Source organism: Hetaerina americana, unplaced genomic scaffold (assembly GCF_022747635.1).
Source record: "Hetaerina americana unplaced genomic scaffold, ioHetAmer1.1.p SCAF_12, whole genome shotgun sequence".
Classification (NCBI taxonomy): Eukaryota; Metazoa; Arthropoda; class Insecta; order Odonata; family Calopterygidae; genus Hetaerina; species Hetaerina americana.
In genome coordinates this window covers 19,885,420-19,904,470 of record NW_027286292.1, presented here as the reverse complement: position 1 = coordinate 19,904,470, position 19,051 = coordinate 19,885,420, and the positions used below count along the sequence as shown (strand labels likewise).

At 35.1% G+C, this 19,051-nt stretch overlaps 1 protein-coding gene across 3 annotated transcripts in view; it reads right to left on the bottom strand.

Moving 5' to 3' along the window:
- LOC139685726 (cell adhesion molecule Dscam1-like) overlaps positions 1 to 19,051 on the bottom strand; it is a 561,630-nt gene that overhangs the window by 70,056 nt on the left and 472,523 nt on the right. For all 3 annotated transcript variants that reach the window (XM_071582767.1, XM_071582766.1, XM_071582768.1), the window contains 2 exons: positions 8,167 to 8,345; positions 5,945 to 6,091 (listed from right to left, as the gene is read on the bottom strand). In XM_071582767.1, coding sequence (XP_071438868.1) covers positions 5,945 to 6,091; positions 8,167 to 8,345 — 326 coding nt within the window. The remainder of the gene's footprint in view (positions 1 to 5,944; positions 6,092 to 8,166; positions 8,346 to 19,051) is intronic.

The following is a 19,051-nucleotide window of genomic DNA, read 5'->3' as shown; positions in this document are numbered from 1 at the left end:
ATCGATCCTGGTAGGATAACTCAAGTCAGATTGGCTGAAGGATAGGAGGCGGACAAAAGGTAGTCCGCGTTGCACCTATGCCTCAGTGAGGCGTATGAAATGGTGGTTGGCCGAAGTGGGGAGGCCAATTCAATTGAGAAACACTGAAAACAGTCTTTAGGAAGGAAAAATGAAGCCGCTTTTATTAGTTATCCCTCAACATGTGACTGGAATAAGCGTGATAGCAAATCCTAGCAATTGAAAAACTCATCCCAATCGATACGTCATCACATTATATGGTTGCATAGCCAGATGAATATTAGGATAAAAAAGCTTGATTTTTCAAATTCAATATCAAATCTGAAATTTGTGAACTGCTAAACATTTTTTTTACGAAATAAGATAAATACACAAAATCAGAATACGAATACATAACCTATCATCAGTGTATTGTTTTTGTTCAATTCAAAGACATATGATTTATGGCATAGAAAGAATTTTAATGTATGTTGATAGATTTGGCCAAAAAGGTAAGCAGGATACTCTACCACTGAGAGATTCAAGTACTCGTTTTTCCCATGCACATACTCAATTCGGAGAAAGCTGATCTGCTAATCGGCTCTTTTTAAAGATGGAAAATAATAAAAACTGATACATTTTACTTTTGCTATTTTACTTGTACCTTATTACTCCTACATTGGCTTTTAAACATATCTGCAGATGACATTTTAGGGAGGATTTTAGAATCAATATTATTTGCAGATAATTAAGGGTTTTCAGTCAATCAGCCACTGTAGAGTATTTCTGAGAGTATTTCAAGAGATAAAAGCCAATGAATAACGAATATGTAATGAGGTAATTGAAAAAAAGGAGGCTCTTAGTTGAGCATTAATACACGATTTTAACTAGAGAAGGTAGAACACTACATTTTTCGGGAGGTAATTTAAATATTTTTTGGGAATTAGAACGTTTTTTTTGGAAAATAAGCTTTGCTGATTGGATGAGTAGATTACAAGAATCTATAGTTAATATTAAAAAGTTATTAGGGGAAACTTTTATGCAAAAATATTATTTGACGGCTCCGAAAAATTGTAACGAGACAAGCTTGAGACCAGTTTTAACGGAGATATTAGTTTAAACATGAACAATATAACATAAAAAAGACAGTAATAAAAACAAATAAAAATGCTATATGCGGAAGGGGAAGAGGGAGATGGGATATGAAAGATAGAAGAAAGCAGGAAATGAGGCTTTAAGACTTTAACGCAATGTAGCTATGAATTGTCAAAAACTGTTACATTACCGAGTAGTCTTGGTGACAGAGGTAAAAATAGGAAACGATCCGACGTGCTGAGCAAAAAAGGAGGTTGAAATATTGAGATAAAAATATACTATACAATGTATTTTTAAATTGTACTGACTTGTTAGAAGGGATAAGAAGTGTGGTGACAGTTAAGGCCGTGTAACGAGACAAGCTTGAGACCAGTTTTAACGGAGATATTAGTTTAAACATGAACAATATAACATAAAAAAGACAGTAATAAAAACAAATAAAAATGCTATATGCGGAAGGGGAAGAGGGAGATGGGATATGAAAGATAGAAGAAAGCAGGAAATGAGGCTTTAAGACTTTAACGCAATGTAGCTATGAATTGTCAAAAACTGTTACATTACCGAGTAGTCTTGGTGACAGAGGTAAAAATAGGAAACGATCCGACGTGCTGAGCAAAAAAGGAGGTTGAAATATTGAGATAAAAATATACTATACAATGTATTTTTAAATTGTACTGACTTGTTAGAAGGGATAAGAAGTGTGGTGACAGTTAAGGCCGTATAAAAGCCTAACCTAATAATATTTAAGTATAATAATTAAGGTATTACCTTTATTATATAAGGATAGTTTTTTCCCTCCTTCTATAATATTCTAGCCACTAAGTGTACTGTATGATACATTGAAGCGTCTTCACACAGATTGAATAATGTTTAGTAAATATATATAGAAGTGAAACGAAAGTGCTGAATAAAAAAATTGGACAGCACAAACAATACAAAAACACATAAAGGAACACTCACACGTAATTTCTCAATAATGTCAATGGAATTTACCTCCGTCTCCCTTAGAAGAAAAAGTAGTATTCAAAAGCAGAACTACTTTTTCTTATGAGTAAAACGGAGCTAAAATTTCTCCTTCTAAGTGGTGTTATCATTTATGCAATAAATGTAAATATTTTTAAAAGTGTTAGATCCCACGCATAAAACACCTATTTGAAAGTGTTTCCTGAAATCGGTTACTATTTTTATAATATCTATTCTATATGTCGCATGCTTAAAAAATAATGGGTTGATCGGAGATTTGAATATCCATACTGGGCTAAAAAATTAAGTTTTTTGGGAATATAAACATGTTAATTATATATTTGTCTTTTTGATGTTATATTTTTCCAATTTGGCATAGCATTAATTAAAATGAATTCAAAATTCGGCATAGGCATGAAAGACATGTTTCAATTCGATTTTAAGGTTCTTCGACCGATTATGCAAACACTCAAGTGAATTTCTAATTCAATCACATGCGATAAGCACACATGGCGCTAAAAGCCTGTTTACAGAGATTTAGAACAGCCATATTCGTTCACGTTTGGTTAATTATCATGCATTCACCGGTTGGAGAAGACGTTACTATACATGCTCATGGTTATAGTGCCTATGTAGACGAAGTTTCTCCACAGTATTTTTCTGTGGTCAAATGGAATATTTGTTTAAGCCTCTAGCTTTAAATATACCAGAGAATGAAAAACAGCTATGCGGGAACGGATTTAGGAAGGTAACTCCAGATAATTGATAGAATGTACATGTACTTCACATCGAAAATCTGTTGAGATCGCTCTGTACAATGTCTGACGGTTGGAAGTAGCCATTTCGCCCCAAAACATGAGATAAATATTTTGGTCTCGGGGTAGCAGAAGGTATACACATGGGAAATACTGGTTGATGGGCTACTGAGGTGTTGGCCCAATGGGAAGTGATAGTTGGGTTGGGGTGGATACCCAAAGGAATTGTGGGATCGTGGATCCAACAGAATGGTTCGTTGCTCTCCTCTCGGTCGATCAGGGACTTACCGCCATTGCGCAGGGCTGATTGTAAGGGCACACGGTGCTCGATAACATAGGTTCATGTCCCTTTGGATAGTAATCATCACACTTAAAAGGAGCAGGACCAGGCTATATGTATATAAATTCTTGACCACACGATTGCAGAGACGAGTTTTACAAGTGCCGTCAAATTCTTTCATTTTTATCCAAGTGCCGCTGTCAGTTTTGTCCAAATATTTGTGAAAAGCAGGTGTATAAAAGTTTACTCAGTTAAAACAAATGTTTTGACCGCATGTTTTCTTCACTATGGTAAAACTTACTGTTCAACTGAAACGATTAATTATGATTAAAATAATTAGTTGGCGGCGAAAAACAGCAAAAATCAAGAAAAAGTACATGGATTTAGTAGAAATTAAAATAAATCATCGGAATGATTTTAACCATCTGCCACTAGCACGGTGTAGGTTTCACTCTACAAGTAACTACACAAATTTTGTCGAATTGGTATTTTACTTCCTAATAACATACTTTTCATAAATGTAAACTGATAGCTGATAATTTAAGGACGGTTGGAATTATTCATTAGTTTGTTAAAATGGCCTAAGTTTACTGCACAATAACACTTTAGTGAGTATATTACATCTTAAAATGGGCATTCTAAAACATAAAAGAACGACAAATGGAATTTTTGATTTCATGATAAAGTATGATATGCACAAGACTTCTCTCACTACTAATGTCACTCGTTTGCGTGCTAGAATAGAGTACTTAGGTAGATCAGACCATAAAGATAAACTAAGGGAGATAGATTCCAGGACAGATAGGTACAAATACTCATTCTTTCCCCGAACAATCAGAAATCATAATAGTAAGAAACCGAAGTCACTTTAGAAATATTGAAAACATTGAATTTACAAGTCGGAGCAAAATTAAACACTGCAAAGCTGTTAGGTATACTTTCAGGTGCATGTGTATGTAAGATGTAGATTGAGTGTTTGCATGTGTGTGGGGTGTAAGTGTTCATGCATGAATGTATGCCATGTTCTTTTTTGTGGATATATGATTTTGTGGTTATTGCATGCGGTTTTTTTTCTTTTTCTTTTCTAAATTACGGGTGGTGTCCTAACACCCCCCGCCACACGCCCTTGCGGCGGCTTGCGGGGTATTAAGTAGATGTATATGTAGATGTAGAATAAGTATACTATATTTCCTTGTTTGGCAAAATAATTTGTATGAATTGTTGATTTTTGAACGTGATAAATGCGGAAGCTATTATTTTACAATGCCCAACATTAAATAAACGTTCACTTTCGATTAACTGCTCAATAACTTTTCTTATTTTGTATCTTGGTACGAAATATTAATCTAATATTTAGCCGTAATTATCAACGATTCCGCGTCATACGCTCCGCGAATTGAAGTATGATAAAAGCAATAGGGAATGAAAATTCAACTTCTGCCCTATTATACTATTTTTTAAAACAGCAAACCATTTATAGGAAAATTAAAAAAAATTCTTTGAAGGAAAACGCATTTAAAAAAAAACTAAGACCTCTGGGAAGCTAAAAAAAACCCTCATTATTAGTGAAAAATACCTCATTTAAATAGCAAATGTGTGGTTAAATGCAATTCGTTTTCAATAAAATTAGCGTTAAATGCATGGAACAGGATAAAGTGTTATTTCTAATACACAAAGTGCCAATTAACTTTTAATTTCCTTTGATACACCCTCACATCGAAAACATAATTAGTAAATACATTAACATTTGATGATTAAGTAAAATATAGTACTTATTGTTTTTGATCTAAAATTATGAATTTTTAAATTTTAATTTACATTTTGGCAAGCTAAGCTGGAATGTCAGCCTTTCAAATAATTATTTTGATGGGTATCAGGAATGTTGACGCATTATTTTGGCAGCTTGGTGTCAATGCAGCTTTCTTAAAAAATTTTGAGGACTAAGGCATAACGGTAAAAAGAATCCATCTAAAAGATTTTTTGGAGTGTGATAATGTCTTTCTAATTCTCCGCTGAGAAAATTTTCACAATACGAAGGAATTATGCAAGCACTTATGCAACACACACACGCACCTGAGAACGATAAAGAGAGAGAAAGAGGACAGTAGGAACAACACTACAAAACTGTGCCAAGGAATACACACAGCATAATGGCGATATATGCAATTAGAAGAATCAAAAACTTTTTGAATGAATATGATCAGCATTATTTTCCGAAGAACGGAAATAAAATCCTCTAAAAAATTTATGAAACAAAGTTTGTCCATTTTGAAGGGCTTACTAACAAATCCGATATGCATCGAGTGATCTAGTATCTAATTAAATATTACTATTAAACAAAATAATTGAGCATAATTACTAACGATGAAGCATTTATGTTATTGAATCGAAATTGCTTATGCATTGAAGATAATTTATTGAAAATAATTACCAAGTACAGGAAAAGAAAAACTTATCGTATTAAACATTGTTTTCCGTCATTAATACTCGGTTTAATGTTATTTTCTTTTGTTGGGCGGTGAAAAATACGTTGAGCCATAATGAAGTTACATTGTCCTTATGTAACCGTAAATAAGAGAGAAATATTTTCTTTAAGGTTTGTTTTTGAATGCAAGAGCCTGTCAAAATTGGTGAAATTCAGAAAAATGGCAAATTTATAAGGAAGAAAGTACGATGAGATTTGACGCGGTTTTTATGCACACTAAGTGTTAGAATTTAATTTCTCATTAAAGCCAATATTTTTAAAATCCAGGCCATTCATAAAATATGGCCATAAAATTCACACGTTATACATTAAAACACCTAAATGACAGATTTTTATGCAATTATGATATAAGATCGGAAGAATACGCACCAGATGTATCATCGGTGCTCTCATAGTTGACCTTGTATCCTTTAATATTTCCATTTTGCTGACCAATTGGTGGAGACTGCCAGACGAGTTGGATGCTTTGCGAGGTTAGTGGCTGACACTTAATATCCTGGGGTGGGGCTGTGGGCACTGAAAATATTAAAAATAAGCAATATTTTAAAATTTAATTAGCTTAAATATTAAATGTTAAGCATTTATATTTTAAGGGCAATTGTTTTACAGATGCCCTTATCCTTATCGTTATAAAATGGGGCTTTCATATGATTTTTCAAATCCAATATGAAGGTGGTTTAATTTAAGCCAAATGATGCATGCTGTCAGTTATATTACTTTTAACGCAAATTCAAAATTGAATACATAGAAATTGAGGCAAAGAGAACAGAAAAAAATCAATCACAATACCAAATTGTACGCTTTGGCACCCAATGGTTTCTCTATAAATTAACCAACAATTTTTCTTTTCAATGACGCAATATTCATGTATTAGTATTGATTGTAATGCTCCCATATATATTCAGTCTAAAGATGAATAATAAAATAATGTCTTTCTTTACGAGAGTGTTTCCCAAAAGTGTTCCACCATTGCAAACTTGTTATTATTCAAAACTTTTAAAATGCGGTAAGCTAAGCACAATGGTTAAATTATATCACTTGTTTGCTCTAAAAATCCTTCTTTAAAACTTCATTATGTGGATATTTAAAAGGTATTTTGCGATCGAATAGGTCTATGCCAAGAACTATTTCCAAAAGTAGTAGAATGCTATTTTACCTAACGTCGTTCCTAATATTTTTTCAATTACTAATGGTAAAGAAAAAAATTGAAAATGATAAAAATACGGTTAGGGGATATTATGTTTACATGTATTCTCTTGAATCAGAAACATAATATGAAGTATTATTACTTCTGGTTTTAGTGACCTATAAATAGCCAGCTGTGGGCATAAAGCTAGGTATTCCAAAAATTGTCAGTAAATATTATGGCTAAAGAACAAAAAATACCAAAAACGATCACATTCAGTTTAAATTATTATTTTATTAAATAGGAAGGCCTTGTTTTAGGACTTCTCACTTATTAGTGAGTTTACATTTTTCATTTACATATGTGAAAATTAAATATTTCTTTGATGTACCTAGCTTCGTGCTGCAAGGTGTACATGGAACACAATTTTCATTAATTAGACTTTAGCAGTTATGCCTGCAGCAGCCTTTGCCACTTGGAAATTGTTAGGCTTGCATACTCCAACAACTGAGGTAACCAGCGACGAGTAATAAGCGGCATTGAAATTTTAATTTCACGAAAAAATCGCCGACCAATACTGATGTCTAGGGGTTGGTATAAAAAATTAAATAATGGGATAGAAACAATGACAATGGAAGGTGAACCCGAACCACTAGTCACTGTTTTACGTCCATATCTCTCAATAATATTAAAGGGCGTTTTAAAATAATACCAGTTCCTTTGTTTCTCGGGTTTCGGCTATCAAATTTTCGATATCAAATCTAGATGCCATCATTGTGAGATAATACATCTGTAATGTAAGTAAATCGGTTCATTTAATTTAGACCCTAAGGACTTCTTTTGTTCTCCTGTGGTAAAAATATTCACTTAATGATAACGTCTTATTTTACTCTTTTTCGGAAACGTCAGTTGTTCCAAATATTTACGGCTCTGAGGGAGCATTACCATGGCTCTTATGTTTAACAATATACAAAACATTTACTCAATTAGCTATTGTGACTATTTTAAGGAAAAAGAACTGGCGAATATAAAAAAAAGGATTGGTAAGAATAGCAAGAAAGACCTCGAGTACAATAACGGGAGAATTGACGCAAACTTCATCGGTATTTCATGCGTGTTACAATTAGTAGGTAATATCAGCTTGAAATTACTCAATGGCTTCAAAACTTAGAAGTAAAGATTAGGCGTAAATTATTTTAAGTTTAAAATCGCTTGTATTTTATGCTGCACTATGATCAGCACATAATTGACGTCTAGCAGAGAAATTGTGGGAAAAAGTATTCATTTAGGGGAAGGACACCGAAATATTGCCTACTATTTTTAAGTATCTAATCAACTAAATTTCATGCATAAAAGTCACTGTTTAAACATTCAGAGGTGTGAATTTCTTCCGGTTTTGCGCTTAAATTATTATTTTTTTAAAAGATTCTGATGAATAAAGGAAACGGAATACGGTTTGACTCACCTCCTTCGAGTGTCATGGCGGTGACCTCTTCACTGGATGGCCCGGCACCAGCCGAGTTGAACGCCTGAGCCGTCACTTTGTATTTAGTGAAGCTCTTGAGTCCCCGCAGGATCCAGTCACCCCCGCGCCCTTCGGCAGCTTTCACGGTCGTGTAATTAAACCGACCCTCCGCCGCACCGCTGGAAACAAGGCCAGTGTTATCGACGGAGAGGCGGAGTACACAGGGCAGGTTTGGTTGGCGGGGATGTGGGATTAGGACGGTGCTGGATGGGAGAGGGTGAGGGGCAAAGAATTGGACTTGGAGTGTGTGGACGGGTTAATGGGGAACCATGGGGCATTACATGTAATTGCTTTGTTAAATTTGACTGAGAGGTTTCCCTCCACAGCTCCCCTAGTACTGTTGGTACCGCCATGGGTTTGTTTCCCGAATTTCGAGCTGTCAATAAAAGCAATTTTCCGCCTGAGAAGTTGGAAGGCTGGTCTTCTCTCTCAGCGAAAATCTTTCCAATTTCTCACGCGTTCAAAAACCAAGAGATGGTTACGTGCGATTTCTTTTCATTACGAGCATTAACGCGTAACAAATTATTGGTAACCAAAGAGAAACAAAAAAACCGCCATGAAATTTCGTACATAAACACAATAGAATACCAGGGGATAATCGTTTGTCCTTCAAAGAAGACTAATAAAAGCTGTGGAAAACCCCGCAAGAATATCATTATTGGTACACTTTATTCATTGTTGTAATGAGGTACAAATTTAATTCATAATTTATAAAGGTTCACTGCGGTTCACACGCCTGCCTGCCTCTCACCCTTAAGCTGGATTGATGGTGGCTGAATACCTGAGAGCCAATTATCGAACACCAATTACTTTTATGCTGCAACTGATGAAAAAAATTTCTACTTCAACCTGATCCCTACTGTTCCTTCAAAGGGACGTTTTACGATCCTTAAACAGACATTTAACTCAATAATGTTGAGATGTACCTTTAAAATATGAACATGAAAATGCAACCATTATTTTTTAAACGTTATTGTACATTAGATGATTTTGAGACCCCAAGCATTAAAAATGTGGGGCATGCTATGCCTACACCTAACTATGCCGATGTTATGCTGGAGACGAATAACACGAAAAATAGGAATTATTTTTTCTTAAAGAAATTTATTTTGCAATAATTAGTTGTCCTTTTTTTGCCATCAAGCCTAGATATCGGAGTAAAACAATCCATACCAGTTCAGACGTACTTTCATGGAAACTACAAATAACATTCATTTTAGGAAATACTGCATGATTCGTTTGTTTGTAGTACGTATTCCTTTAGATAAGATACCATATTTAGACTAATATCGGGATTAGTTTTAGGACAAATGTTGTAGCCACTGTCCAATGGAAAAGTAAATGCATCCAAAATATTTAGGAAAAGCTTAACCTTGGTTCAAATTGCAGAAGGCCAAATTATAACTAGTGTCCAAAACTACCATTTATTGGTCACAAGATAGCCGCGACTTATATTAAAATTCAATATTTGTAGCAATCAACCATGTAATGTATTAGTTGCTCAAAGTTCTGCAAATGTTTCTTGTCCTAAAAGTGGTAAAAATTAATAACTACAGCGAAGTAATTGAAAATATATTTTTTGAGGGTTGGGTGACCAAATTGCAGGCTCAACATTTTTCACAAATTTATCCTTAAAATTGTAGTTTTAAAAATTGAGACATTAGATGATTAAGTGCATTGAAAAACGTGTTCATAAAAATGTGTTGAAAAATGTTATCATAAAAAGAGAGAAAATGGGATGATGATTATAAAATGGCTTTATAAAATCATCCACTGGTAATTCAGTATTTTATTGCGTTATCCAGAGTGCAACGTTTACTTTTTGTTTGGATGCATGAAACTTAATCTTCAGAAATTTTCGCCAAATCAGCAAGCAAATTAATAATTTTACAATGATTAATAGTACGGAATAGAGCAAAAAATCTAAAATGACAACCGACCAGTAAACTTGACAGTGTGAAAGTTTTCGATATTGCCAAAAAAACCCATAGTAGGACACGCGAGTGAGGTTATTAGCATGTCCTTGTTAGAGAATTGCCAATTTGTTTATTTTGGAGTAGTAATTCTCCATACTTCATATTTACACAAAATATATAGAAATTAAGGATATGCTGCGTAGGAAATATTGTAACTTTTCAAACATTAGAGAATGCATCTCATTATTATTACTATGCAAAAATTTTGAAGCTTATATCATTCTGTTATATATGTCGTACGAATTTTTCAAAAACAAGAAGTAATTCAGTAAATTTCAGTAATATTCAGTAAATTCAGTTACTTTAAAACGACTATGAGGAAATCAGAAAAGCTACCAGGAAAATGACTGAAACCTCATTTGCCTTAAAATTCCTAACTTATTACAACTAAGGAGTATATGAGCCTTTTTATTATTATTTCCTGGTCATAATTAACAATATTTCTTGTTGGTAATAGCTTTTTTTTATTTCTCCTATTTTCGAAAGTGAATATGACCCTAATTCAATTGAAAATAATTCATACCGTGATTTTCCTTTTTTTTCTCAATATCGTCAATGAAAGATCCAAACAATTAATAAGCAATAAACCATGGGATGTAAACTTATTATAATCACATCCAGAAGGAAACTATTTTAAAATATTTGAGAACAGAGTTTTTAATAAATCAATTTCAAAAAGTCAATTTCGGAAAGCCACAAACGACTGAAAACGCGTTATTTAATCTAATAAAATATAAATAACTTCTGATATCACAAGCTCCGGTTGTTGTTAACATCAAAAAGTAATTTAAGGACTTTTTTTTAGATATTTCAAGCAATTGAAGAAAAAATGGCATGCATCTTCGAGAGACAGCGTATTCAAATGTCGTCAGTGTGTTTGCCCTCTGTAGCAATACTCATACATGCTATATTTCTGAACAGTTAGGGGAATTATTTTTATTAACTCAATATACAATTTCAAAAAAATACCAAAGGAGATTTTTTGAAAATTTTCACTATAATTATAAATTATAGTTTGATACATTCAATGGGTTGGCACATTAAATGACTAGGTAGTCGGATTTTATAAATGGTTTCAAGTTCTCATTTAGGTCTAATCCATTGATATCAGTTGAAGTGGTTTAGATTCTTCAACAGGATGATATAAAATATAATCTAAGAATTGAAAGTTACGTAATTTGTACATTCAGGCTGTAAATATGTGCATTCAGGCTGTAAACGGATTCATTTCAGTATCAAATTACCTTAAATATAAATTGCCAATTCGTATTCCACCATGAGTTTGACACAGAACTGCTTCACTATATTGAATACAAATTTGCAAGAAGAGATAATGACTATCAAAATATAATTTTAATCAAGAACCACTGGTGTAAACACAATTGTAGAATCACACCAGTTTGTTAGCAAATATTTTCTCATGAAGAGAGATGTCTTCCGAGTAACTTCTAAAACAATATTAATGAGAGACTGTGTGAAGAGGTTCTATTATTAAATAAACCTTCTTAAATATTCGATTTAATTTCACTGCCAACTTATTGTGTATATAACCGAATGTATATCCATACATATATTTTTCTTTTGGCACTGCAAATATTTCATTCATTTTTTATCTAAAATTACACAATAATGTTCAAAGCGAAAAAATTGTACTGTTTATTAGCTATAGTAAATATACCATCAATTCTAAGACCACTGATCGCCAAGGCCCGTAAAAATTTTAAAACTAAGTGAAAAAATTATTAGTACATTCTAACAGTTAAAAGATTTATTGTACTAAAGATTTACATAGATACGAAAATAGGACATGGTATCAAAGTCGCCCCAATTGCCAGATTTTTTGTTCGACCCTTTATTTTCCTAATCCAATTTTGCGCAATTCCATTTCCCATAATGTCAGCGTAAAGGTTTTAATGCCTTTCAACATTTTACCGAATTATCGGATGAATTATCAAAATCGTCATATTTTTTTGTTTTTATCAGACTGTTGTTAAGGGGAGATGGGAAAAATAATTTTATATGTGTTTGTTTCAAAATTGAGAAAAAGTCGGGAGGTGTCCTCTTCAGACAGAAGCAATCCATGCGTTTATATCACTTGGGGCACATTAATTTAATGAGTATGCACCCGAGGTGAGCTCATAATGGTTATAGTTCTTTCTCTTCCGACGGTAAATTAGTTTGTGCGTCTGAAATCCTGCAAATAAAATGAATTCTTTACCGAAAATTATTTCTCTCGTCGAATTTAAAGTGGAAGAATGAATTTGGTTTCCACGCAAGGATTTCAGCCCCTTTTGTCCACAACCAGACTTGAAAGTATGTTGGGGTGAAGGTAGCACTCGAGTTCCAAGCGATGATGAAGAATAAAAAGGAATATGACCTACGTCTAATGAGAATGTATTCCCTTCCTTCGGTACACAATTTGAGCAATTGGATAAATAAGAAATAATTAATGACCATGATACTAAAAACACAATAAATTAAGTTGATGAAAATGTGAAAAAAAGGTAGTTACCGGATAAAACTGGTGCTTGCAATACGCATCAACAAAGCTATAATATTACGCTTCCTTCTAAAATGTGTACCACGCTAATTGAAATGGAAAATGAATTAAGCAATGAAAAAATATCTTTGCAGATGAAATTTAAGGGTTAATAGGGTAAATAACTATTTAATTCGTAGTTAAAGTTGGTAATCATATTTTTATGGATAACAGTTTATTATGAATGCACAAAATGCTTCAGACCATAAAATATAATAGTGCATATATTTTCCTTCTAATTTTCTAAATGATAAATGTTTTTTTATTTATCATAGATGTTTTATTTATCATAAAGATAAATGATAGAATAACCAGCAGGATATAAAAGCTTATAGGGATTTCAGAATTAAATACAAGAATATAAGAATTCATGAAACCATAATTATTCCTTGGGAATACTAATTAAGGTTTTCTAAGGGAAAGCTTTGTTTTACCGCTTTCTCTGAATGAATACAATAATACTAAAAATACCGATTGAACTATAACTTTTGTTTGTAAATACACAGAAAACATGTAATTTAGCAATTAATTTACCCCAAAATAATGAGTATTTATTTAATTCTTCCATTACATAATTCTAATTATAGATACACAGGGTGCAGTAGAATGGACTCCCTAGTTTTGAAAAATCAAATAAGAGCGCTCGGGTAAATAAACGGAGTACGAGTAGTAGCGTTAGCTGGGAAAAAAACGTCATTTACAAGTTGTCACCATGGAGATCATCAAGGCTTTATCGTTGAAACGTTCTTTAAAAACAATGATAGTGTGGTGGCGACGCAGAGGGCTTTTCGTAGGCGGTTTGGTTTGACTTGTCATGATTGGGTTCCTGATGCTTAAACCATTTAAAATGGTTTACCAGTGTACGGGCGACAGAATCTGAACTTCCTAGAAAACCTGTTTGGCGACCTGAAAGTGTGCAGACACCTGTAAACATCGTGGCAGTGAGAGCGTCCACTGAACAGAGTCCATCGCGCTCTGAGCGGAAACATGCTGCTACTCTGGGAATGTTGCCTAGAACGGTAAGGCGAATATTACATTCGGACCTTCACTTTCACCCCTAAAAGACGATGGTTGTTCAAGAATTAAGTTCAGAAGACTAGGTGAAACGTGCAGATGCTTGCAATGCCATCTAAACCTCTATGCTACCCGACACTATGCTGTGGTCTAGCGATAAAGCCACTTTCAACTCCCCGGCTAAATAAATAAACAAAATTTTCGTTACTGAACGACGGACAACCCTCGCGAACTTCACTCAAGGTCTTTTCATAGCCCCAAAGTAAAAGTCTGAAGCGTCGTGTCCTTCACACGCAATATTGGTCCTTACCTTATTGAATCTCTAAGTTCAACTGTTTCTGTGAACTCTGTGCGCTATTTTGAGATACTGGAGAAATTGCAACTCCCAAAAATGGAGAAGTATGGTAAGAAATATTACGCAGAAGCCTTTTGGTGTCAAAAGGATATTGCTGCGGCTCATACCGCCCGTCGTTCACGCCAAATCCTGCAAAACAATTCTTGGCCGCCTAATCTTACGAGGAGATGTTCCCTGGCCGGCTCGCTCCCCGGATTCGATCCCATGTGATTTTTTCTTTGGGGATATCTCAAAACTGAGTTTTATAAAGTTCGAACATGGCCTTGCTAGCTCAAGGCAATAAAAGATTTCATTGCTGGAGTAACGCATATGCTGAGAAGAGTTTTCGAAAACGTTTTTGAACCACTCAACATGAGAATCGCTCACCAAGGTCGTCTGGATGAAATAATTTTAACAATCTAAAGAAAAAAATTTACTTTTGAAGTAGTTTTCAGAAATAAAAATCTCTTTTAATTACCTTGGTTGGTTTTTCTCAAATTTACCCGTCAAATCAAATAGTCCATTTTCCCCACCCATGTACATATAAAAACCATAAACCCAGTAATCAACCCGAAGGTCGGTTTGGTAGGTGATGGTAGAGTTTACCCAGTACTAAGCCCGACGGCGTGTGAAATTCACATCAGGGTAGGGGGACCAGCTCCTTTCCCTGTGCCGGTTATGGTTTTCCAGGAAGATCTGGTACCCGAAAAATCACATAGCTTGGGTGGAGCTGTAGGAGATATATATATATATTTATTTATATGTGTGTATTTATATATAAATATAACCTCTCCTGCAGAATTCAATTGTTTTCACCCCCCGCGGTCATTCATTTAGCCATAACCATAATCCTCCATCTCAACACCATCTTTTTCTTCGCCTACCATCGCGTACCAATCCCACATCACTAAAATTGTTTCCCTCCAGGAAGACCCGAGATGATATTCTCTAACTGATTGTTTACCCTATCCACTGCTTCCTATAGATTGCTTCATTAAACCACTCCCACTATTTCAATGTAAGCCCGACCTCCGCTGCATTTACAACCTTTCCCCTCCTCCCAAAGGCCCTCCTGTTTTTCCCCGACGCCAGCCACCACTGAACGATCCCAACACCCCCCTCCCTCCGACAATGCCCATGACATTGTAAACCTTTCAAACACCAACCTTTCAGACAATGAAATATCCGTTCTTAGTAAAGGCCTATCCTTCTCCCCTACACCAAAAATAAACCACATAAACATACTCACTGATACCCTCAATTTCTACCGAAACCTTCGATGGCGCGCCTTCTGGAAATCACATAGTAAACCTTTCAGTAACTTAAAAACCAATCCCGCACTTGATAAATTCCGCCCGGCTTCAACTCATGAGCTAAAACCCCTTCCTAGTAACCATCCTGTTGAAATTTTTATACGTCTCCTTATCGAAAAAGTTTCCCAACACAAACTTTCCAAACCGAAATTCGGTCTTTTCTCCTCCACTCCGGACCAGAAGAAGGCCTCACCTCCCAAGACATATCCCTACTTTCACCCCCAAACCCCAGAACACCCCAGTTTTATCTCCTCCCAAAAATACACAAACCCAACATCCCCTGTCGTCCTATAGTTTCTAATTACAATTCTCCCATCGAAAGAATCTCCGCATTCCTTGGCCACCACCTACAACCACTTGTACTCTCCTTGCCCTCCTTCACGAAAGACACATACCACTTCCTCAACCGTCTAAATTCTGTCTCTATTCCCTCCACACCCAACCTACTTATGGCCACTATCGACGTTACCTCACTTTATACTTCTATTCCCCATGCAGAAGGTTTTTCCTCCCTCCGGCATTATCTTTCTCTACGCCCCCTACCCTAGCGCCCCTCGACTGAATTTCTCCTCAATCTTGCCACTTTCGTCCTGACTAAAAATGCATTCTCTTTCCAAAATTGTTTTTACCTACAGACAAAAGGCACAGCGATGGGAACGAGGATGGTACCTTCATACGCCAATCTCTTCATGGGCTATCTCGAAGAGACTTTCCTGTCACAGCAACCCTTCCTACCTCTTTTCTGGGTCCGCTACACAGACGACATTTTGATTATCTGGACACATGGCTCTGATAATCTCAATAATGTCTTATCCGCCTTAAATTCATCTTTCACTGTTACATTCACCTCTTCCATCTCAGACTCTACCATCACCTTTCTTGACACAGACATCTCACTTCAAAACAACAAATTCACCACTTCAGTACACATCAAAGCCACTAGCCATCAGCAATACCTACACCACACAAGCTGTCATCCTCAACACATGGAGCGCTCGATTCCTAACTCTCTCTCTACCCGCGGACGCCGAATTTGCAACACCACAGCCACTCTCAACAAATACCTTGACAATCTACATCTTGCACTCCTCAAACACGGTTACCAAGAAAAGCTACTACAAAATAAAATCCACCGCTCCCCCCGTCCACACACACACTACATAAAAAAGCCCATATCTGACGCAGGACTCAACATTTGCACCACCTATTTCCCCGGATTACACAGACTGAAAACCTTCCTCAAAGAACTGTTTCCAATTTTACTTGACAATGACTCGACCTCATCCTTACTACCCCAATGCCCATCTATCGCCTTCAGACGACCCGCCAATCTCGAAAACCTTCTGAGATCCACCAACCCTTTGGCGCCCCCCAAGACAAATTTCCTAATATTTCCCCTACTTCCTACTTACTACTAACACCCCCGATGTAAAACCTGTCTTCTTATTAGGTCTACTCCCCCCTCCCTACATCCCCTCATTGCCCCCTCACCTCGTTCCCACGCTAATTGCCTCTCAAAAAACATACTTTATCTTTTGTCATGCAAACATTGCACTTCCTTTTACATAGGCGAATGCATTACCCCCTTATCCATTCGAATGAATAATCACTGGTACTCCTGCAATTCTGCCTAACTCTCTTCTCTTCCTATCCGTTCACACGCCAATTCCCACAACCTTTCATTCGACCAGTGTTTTGCTCTTAGCAGCCTAGAATCCTTACCTGATTCAGCCGCCAATATAGAGGTGAGAACTCGGGAATCCGCCTACATATATGCTTTCCGCTCTTTCAAAATACCCACCAAAAACACAAAGAAAGGACACTCACAATGTTTTCATATATTTGTGCGTCGCCGAAGAGCGTCCCATTTCAAATATATATATACGTACATATGCCCTGTTTTAAATGTTTCGGAAAAACAAAAGTTTCAGTTATTTCTAAAATGCCCCAAATTTCTTCCAAGTACATCCTTGAGCGTTGACACAATTTAGCCTCCTGCTTTTCCACGACTCGAAGGCTCCCTGAAAGGCGGATTCTGAAAGTTCCTCAAGGGTACGCGTGCAAACTACTTTCACGGCACTTAAGGTTCCATGGGGGTGTCCTTTTAGGGGGAATTCACTTTTGTGAATAGGAAATAGTTTTGCGGTGCATAGTCGGAAATCTAATGGGATTGGGGAGTCATCGCGTCGCGTTGCAACCTTTGTAGGCAGACACTTCACGCTTTTCTTTTTGCACACAGTTTTCCGTTAAGACCTTCGCGATGAGTTTTGCGCAGATGTTTCGCATAGCCAAATTTTCAGTAATAATGGTGTACACTGTCGTTTTGTCAATACCATTACAATCTGTGGTTATGCGTGCACTTAATGGGCGGTCTAAATTCGGCACTTCACGCACACGTAAGGAAATAATTGTTACCGATACTTTTTATATAGACCTTCTTTGTGTGTGGGTGTGTGATGAAGTGAGTGTCTGTATGCGTGTAAAAAGAAATAAATAAGTATATATATATATATTAATATATATATATATATATATATATATATATATATATATATATATATTAATATATATATATATATATATATATATATATATATATATATATATATATATATATATATATATATATATATATATAAACACCCACACACACATACACAAACACACACACACACACACATACACACGAGGGCGATTCGAAAAGTAAGGTCTCCTATTTATATATATATATATATATATATATATATATATATTTCCTAAGACCAACGAGCATTATGGGATGCTTGTTGGTTATTTAGACTTTTATGGATGGAAACCGAACATGGCCGAAATGAAAATATCACCGTCGATATTTCCTACAGTGACAGCTCTGCTGGACTTGGATATGGAATGAAAAAAATAGAATAAAATGAAACTAAGTGAAAAAGATATCTGCAATTACGATAGATATTATTATGCCTCACTTAATTGTGGTTATGATTAATGAAATTGATTTTAACTATAGGTATTCTTTTGTAAATAACAATTAACAGTGCAGAACAATATGTTAATATTTTTATGTGTACATAAATATTAGAATATAACATTAAAAATAAACAGACGATCAAAAATTAGACATAAAAATAGTTAGAATGGAATTTCTGTCAATCAAAGGTCCACTAAAATTTTAAAAGAAACTTCTGAACGCATACAAAAAATATTGTAATGTAAAACCGTTATTAGATGTAGGAAATCAACATGGAATACCATTATGTTTTATAGTCACCTGAGATTATGAAAAGTGAATTAAGGTAATAACTTATGAATAACTCTAAAAACTGTTCCATAAATTGCGGTTTTTAATATTTTACACGTTTTATTTATGGTCTAAAAAGCAAACTTTTTATCTAGAGGTAAATGCATTACAAATTGCATTGCAAATGCCGTTACTGATTTTCTCTTGAAATTTAATGTCAACTTTCCTCCCTATAGACCGATTCTGTAATGTCATTAATTATTTTTTCTCAATGTGAAGAATCACTGTGGAAAGCGTTTTAAATTTTAAAAAGGGGGCGTAGGTTAACTGTATATTCCTCAAATTGTATCAGCAACCTCTGACGAAATAAGGAATAAAAATGGATGATCTTTGTCACCAAATACACCCCATTTA